We start from the raw sequence: 6950 nt of genomic DNA, 5'->3' as shown, positions 1-6950 counted from the left end.
GTGGTTTCTGTTTTCCAGATGGGGTTCTGACTGAAACAGAGTACTAAGGGATTTGGGTGACAGATGGTACCTTTTCAATACTGTTTTGTGGTGAGCATCCCAAGGAAGAGACATTTTGACTGATAAATAATGGACAGGGCTCGAGGGGTGACAGGCACCAAACCTGATTTTGGATAAGAGTGATTCTCAATTCATTTTTACACGTTTTCCCAAGATAACATTGGAGCACATTCCTCCAAGGCCCGAAAGAGATCCAGGTGGAAAGTAAGAAAGATTGTCTAGGAAGACTGTTGAGATTCCAGAGCAGAATTTCGGAGGTTCAGGTTTAGGAGCCAACCCTATCGTTTGTGTTCCTTGAATTTGGAGTCTAACCCCAAACTGACAGGTCAGGTCAGCTGAGCTCTGGGAAAACCCCATAGTCTCTCCCTTTTGAGAAATCTAAGGTTTGTCATGAACTCTGTTTCCTGGTGGCTAACCTATGGGGCTGGGCTCCTCACGTTTCTAGAGGAACTCAGACAAGTCACACTCATGCTGGTTCTGAGATTTCTTCACCTGAGCCTCCCAGGAGCAACCAGCAGGAGCAACTGGCCATCTTCCACCTTCTACATTTGCCACACCCCACACAAGCAGCTGGAGTCTCCTGCACTCATCCAGATAAATGACCTAGGCTGGGTCAAAGCCTGTCCCTGCACCCGGGAGCTGCCCCAGCTGTGATTCGATCTCCTGGACTTTCCATAAAGACTCTTCTTGCCAGGTATAGCCCATACCTACAAAACCCTCCAGAGCTTTCTGTACTCAGTGAATGGGAAAGGCCATCTTGCCATGATTCTGGGCCCTGCTCTGTGTGTGAGCCTCTGTCTTCTACTTCTGAATTGCTGGGATTCTGGCCAAACTGCCCAACATGGAGACCTCCCTTCCCTTAGAAAGAAAGAGAAGGTAGCGACAGGGAAGGACCTCTGGAGAAAGTATGTACAATGACTTGGGCACTGGGGGAATGTTTAAGACTGAATGTTATTTATGGCCTTGAAATTTGTAGGGAGATGATGTTACTGAGATTTCTGGGTAGAGGAAAATTCTGCCTGCTCTTCTGTCTCCAGAGCCTTGAGGTTTGGTCCTAGGAGGTAACTTAGCTCTTCTGACTAGGGCATCATGTCTGGTTATGCATTTCTGTTCTGTCCTGAATGAGAGCCTGGGGATCCAGGGTTTGGAAAGTCTTGGAAATGTCTCCTGAGGTTTATCTTTCTTCCTGATGTCTCCTCCCTCAGGTACCAGGACAAACCCACTATGGAGAACTATCCAAGAGACACCAGATTTGGAGGTGATGTTGGGATGGGACACTAGAGAGCTGGGTTATTTGTCTCCTCAGCTATGTCCTCTGGACATCCAAGAATTTCATCCTACCCCTCAGATAGGGCTCTTCGCACCTAGCAAGGTGCCCATATGCCACCAGGCCTTCACTATCCGGAGAGTGGAGACCACAATGCTCTAGCTATGTATGGTTCTCAGCACCAGGCCAAGCACAGAGCGAGCACAAACAAGAGCAGCTGGGTCTCAACACATAGGGACTGCGGAACTGCTTGTCACTTTGTCTTGATGGTTTGTCCTCTTAGAACAGTTATTCTTAGTAGCCTTTGCTTACCATGGATTTACTGCAAATAAAGTCCAGGTTGATGGGTTGCATGAAGGCTGCCAGTTTGGGGATGCAAACCCCTGGATACAAGCCTTCATTACAGAAAGGGCCTGGATTAGGTCATCTTTCTCCTAGTTTTGAGACTTCATCTTCATGTCTATCATTTGTTTTCATTCAAACAGTAAGAAGCAGTGCTCAGACCGGGAAGGTGTCTGACTTGAACCAGCAGGTGTGGATCCTTCGTGGTCAGAGCCTTGTGGCAGTTCCACAGAACAGCAACATAGCCCCAGGTCAGTGGTCATCTGCCACTGCTTTGATCCTTACATAGACTTTGTTAAAGAAAGTGTCAGTACCCTATTTGCAGCAGGATGGCCACAGTTAACAGTAGTTAGAAGAAAGCTTCTTGAGTGTTTGACCACAAATAAATGTTAACTATCTGAGATGAAGGATATACCAATCCCTCTGGTTTCCTCATTGTTGTATGGCATAGACCTGTATCAAATCAATACTTTGCACCTCCAAAATATGTCTAATTATGTGTCAAATTCAAGCTTAACTTTCCATGGGGGCCACCTGGAAGGGGCAGAATTTTACACCTATCTGGAAAAAGAAGTCAGGGACAGGTTTGTCCCAGACTAGGGAAAAGTAGTCGCCAGCAGATCTGTCTTGTGGAAGGGGAAGATGTATGTCTATATGACATCAAGGCATGCTAAAAGGATTAAATGAGTGAAAAACACAGAGAGATAAGCCTCAGCATGCCATTAGGCAAACTTGGCTAATGGTCAAGGCTCTCCAAGGCTCAGAGGAATGGCTTAGGGTAGGAGCTCCGGCCTCCAGGTGTGAAAAGCACAGGTAGGAAAATCTAAATCAGCTTAGCTCTGTGCCTGCCTCAATAGCTAGGTCAGTGCTTGCCTATCAGGATGGACAGGTGAGTGGGTAGAAGACCATTTGGTTGGTCTGGGTCGCAGGGGATACACTCGTCAAGTGTCTTCGGGCCTTGCTTGGCATTTGCTGTTCTGCTCAGTCAGAACTCTTAGACCAGTCTGTCTTCCCAGCCTCAGAAGAAAATTATCTTCTTATCCTTATAGCCACCATCGCTGTCCTCCCGTGCAAGTATCCAGAGTCTCTTGAGCAGGGCAAAGGGATTCCTATTTACCTAGGAATCCAGAATCCAGACAAGTGCCTGTTTTGTGAGGAAGTTGATGGACAGCCCACTTTGCAGCTCAAGGTCAGTGACCGAGAAAAATAACATAAAAGTAAAAAGCCTGCACTTGTTTTCTTATACTTTTCACTTTTAAGTTAGCATGTAAAGCATTAGGTTACATATGGCTTTTTTTTTTAAGCAAAGCATGTTTTAGTAGGTTCTCAACACTCCATCTCCCTCCTTTTCCCTAACATCTAACTCTCCGCCAGTCTCCCTTCTGTTACGGGTCACACATGTCCTTTTTCCCACTCCATTGCCACCCCCTACCCGCCCCACCCCCACCCCACTCTCTTGGCTGCTTTTCTGGTCTTTAAGAAAAGCCCATGTATCCTAGCATGGTTTATTTGGCAAGAGATCAAATTTTAGAATTAACAAAGAATTTTATTTTCCTAAGCATGTTTATTTTTAGCCCCTTTTAAAATATAGACATGTTCTGTAGAAGATTACCTTAATTAAGTCAATTGATGTGGGAAGACCAAGCCCACTGTGGACAGTACCACTCCCCAGACAGGGGGTCCTGAACTGTAGATGGATGGAAATATCTAGCCATGAACTTACATACAAGTAAGTTCATGGCTTGATATCTAAGTTAAGGCAGGTGGGGCAGGTAGGGGGTGGCAACGGAGTGGTAAAAAAGACATGTGTGACCCGTAACAGAAGGGAGACTGGCAGAGAGTTAGATGTTAGGGAAAAGGAGGGAGATGGAGTGTTGAGAACCTACTAAAACATGCTTTGCTTTAAAAAAAATGTCACATGTAACCTAATGCTTTACATGCTAGTAGGCATGCTCTTGGATGTGATGTAACCAGATGCCTCAAGGTCCTGCCTTAACTTACCAAAAGTGATGGACATTAGCTTGGTTTTATAAGCCAAATAAACTCTTTCTCCCCCAGAGTAAAATTAAAAGAGATACGTAAGAGACATTAATTTATCTTGTCCTTCTTTAGTTGAGGATTTTGATCTCTCCTAGTTTTAAGACATCCTCAGTCACTGTGGCTTCATGTGTGTCCTCTCCCTCATTCTCCTATATGTCATTTTAGAACTCCTAGTCACCAGTCAGAGGCCTCACCTTGGTATTTTATACTATCCTACGTAACGACCATGCTTTCTGTCCTTCCACTGTTTAGTTATTTATTTATTAGCCTTGCATTCTAAGAGAATTTCTTGGTACACTAGCCCAGTTTGTAAGTATGCTTTTGTCTTGTCTTACCTTCTAAAAGACCCTTCCTTAACCTTTTCTTTGCTATTCCAATTCCTAAGCTCTCAAAGTGGTTGTGAATATGTATACACATAGAAATGTATACACATAAATATAATTTCATTTGTACGTAAGTTTATACAAACTTCACTTTAATTAGCTTAATTCAAGTCTATCCAGTTTAACTTAGCAAAATGTGCAGGAGCTTAATTGCACCATATGAGTACATGGGATATCTTTGAACAGAATGGCAAAGAGCCCTGAGCTTTGTACAGCCTGGATTTTAGAAGGAGGAGAGACATGCAAATGATAAATATAGTAGTACATTTGTGATATGCCAAAAAGTATCACATGTCCTAGGAAACAAAGCAAGGCAAAACAAAACAAGTTCAGAAAAGAAAAAAAAAAACAACAATCAGCCAATCAGATCAGGGCAGAGCCTGGGAGTAGCAGAAACAGGAGTGGAGTCAGGCCCAAGAGTAAATTGCATGGCAGGTGTCAAGCGTCTTTGTGTAGGAGGAATTCTAGGAGAGAACAGGAGACGGAGAAGTTAGTCAGCAGGTGAGGGTGAGCCAGTGAAGACAGATGTGCAGCAGTGAACTGAGACCAGATCTCAGCCAGGACTTAGTCACTCCACCCAAGTGAAAGGAGAAACCTGGGATGCTTTGAACAGAGTGACCCCAAATACCTTAGGTCTAAAATGGGTCTCTCTGACTTCAGGTTGATCAGACATTGCAGGGGAAGGGTGGAAGGACTTGGGAGGCTTTATGGTGACCTAGGTGTGAGTTGATGGCTCTGGGATGGCAGTGGAGTGGGTAGGGATAGATTCTGAAACTAGTTTGTCATCAACAAGATCATGGACAGAATAATGTGATTACATTCTGAGCTTGGTCCTGTCTTTGCTAAGTCACTCTTCTGTTGGACTTTTGGCCTCAGAAATTGGTCATTGATAAGGTATAGATTTGAGGGGATCTTAATGAGATAATGTTGGGGGTTAAATCTCGCTTACATGGAGTGAGTTTGAAAAGGTAAATCAGACAGCAAATATTGGCAGCTATTGCAAAGGTTTTGCTGTAAAGCAAGAGCTGACAGAGGTGTTTGGTCATTAAAATACAGTGATGTGACACATGACAGTGTTTCGGCCAACAATGGACTTCATAAACAGTGGTCTCCTAAGGCCATGTCATCCAATGACATTGTAACTGCTTTAGATTGTGTAAGTACATTTGCAACGTTGACTCAGTAGTGAAATCACCAATGATTACTCTCTCGGGGTGTGTTCATCATTTAGTGACATACCTATGTTTTTTTAAGATGAAAGTAAATGCACAGATAAGAATGACTGAGCAAAGAAAGCAAAAATGGATGCTGCAGGAGAGAGCAGGCAGGATGGCTAGAAGAATGTCCTTAGATGAATGAGTGAAGAGAAGCCGTTGTCTAGTCCTTTTCAGGTAGGGAGGCACAGGTATCGATGAGATGTGCCTGGTCCGTGGGTAGTTGGGAGACGTTCTCATCCAGTCACTTCAGCTTCCTCGGGGAGCTGGAAACAGAGAGTGAAGATGATGGAAGGGGGTGGTGAGTGAGAAATAAGAAGGCAGGTCTTCACTGTTGGACGAGTCAGCAAAGCTCTGCTGAGCAGAACGTAGGACAGTAGTGAGCAAGTCTGACACGTGTTGGTGGTGAGTGGGTAAAAATGCTAAATGTAGAGGGTGTTTGCTAGTGAAGGAAAAAACCAGGACAGAGAGAGTGATAGGCAGTGAGATTTGAAGCCTGCCTGCTTGCCTGCCTCCTTCCCTCCCCTCCCCTCCTTTCCCTGCCTCCTCCCCTCCCCTCCCTTCCCCTCCCTTTTCTTTCAGCTTCTTTTCTTTCTTTTTCATTTATTTTTTTTCGGGGGGGGGGACGGTAGTGGAAATTGAACCCAGGGCCTTGCACTTGCTAGGCATACTCTACCACTGAACTAAATTCCTAAGCCCTTAAATGTCCTTTTCTTGTCCTGTTCTAAGAGAGGCTTCCTTGAACTCTGGAATATTTATTGGTTGTGTAAAAATAACGTTTCCTATCAGAAGCCACTTCTGGTTTTGCTCATGAGTGTTCTCTCTCACATGCAGGAGGAGAACATTTTGGATCTGTACAACAATCCTGAGCCCGTGAAACCCTTTCTGTTTTACCACACCCAGACCGGAACAACATCCACCTTTGAGTCCGTGGCTTTCCCTGGCAGTTTCATCGCCTCCTCCAAGAATGGCCAGCCCATCTTCCTCACATCAGAACAGGGGAAATATCACAACATTAACTTCAATTTAGTTTTAGGGCCTTAAACTCAGCATAGAGGTAGAGGGTTGGTTAGAAATCATTGTCTTAAATTTTTTATTTGATCTGTGGTGTTTTCATACTGAGAGGTGAGCAGGACCAGCATTACCTCATTTCATAGATGAAGGAGCGATAAAGCAGAATGTGTACTCCAAAATAGGTGGGATGGGAGCGGTGAAAGGCTGTCCTCTGAGGCTGAAGTGGTCCAACCCACAAGGCATCATGCCTGAGAAATCGTGCCACAGTGTATAAAACCTGGAATGCCCTATGAGTGGTGATATCCTTGTTTCCAAGCCTTTGGACTAATTCATACCCCATTTTCACACTCTTATAATATCAAATCCTTGCATTTGGATAGCAGAAACTTCACAATAACATTCACTGCAACATCCAGTTGCTTTGATCCTTTAGCAACTGACCTCTGTGTGGAGCTGGACCCACTAGGAAAGGGTTTAGGTTCCTGGGTGAATGAACATTTTTAAAAATGACTAGAGCTATGCAAACTATGTTGGGGTACAGTGGTTGCTCCTTGAAGAGTGAGAATGCTTCCTGGTGACTCATAAATAGCTAGATCAATTAACTTGGCTTGAACAACCATTTCCTGAATC

The 6950-nt window shown here is 44.4% G+C and overlaps 1 protein-coding gene across 1 annotated transcript; it reads left to right on the top strand.

Annotated features, from left to right (window-relative positions):
• The first annotated feature begins 1284 nt into the window (after positions 1-1284).
• LOC128100385 (interleukin-36 gamma-like) lies at positions 1285-6350 on the top strand. The gene is given in 4 exon segments (XM_052722491.1): positions 1285-1420; positions 1825-1920; positions 2719-2858; positions 6141-6350. Coding segments are annotated over 4 exon segments (582 nt in total).
• Positions 6351-6950: the final 600 nt, after the last annotated feature.

Source organism: Peromyscus californicus, unplaced genomic scaffold (assembly GCF_007827085.1).
Source record: "Peromyscus californicus insignis strain IS unplaced genomic scaffold, ASM782708v3 Scaffold_7__1_contigs__length_154581171, whole genome shotgun sequence".
Taxonomy (NCBI): Eukaryota; Metazoa; Chordata; class Mammalia; order Rodentia; family Cricetidae; genus Peromyscus; species Peromyscus californicus.
Note: the sequence above shows the minus strand (reverse complement) of the source record. Positions and strands in the feature narration are given on the sequence as shown.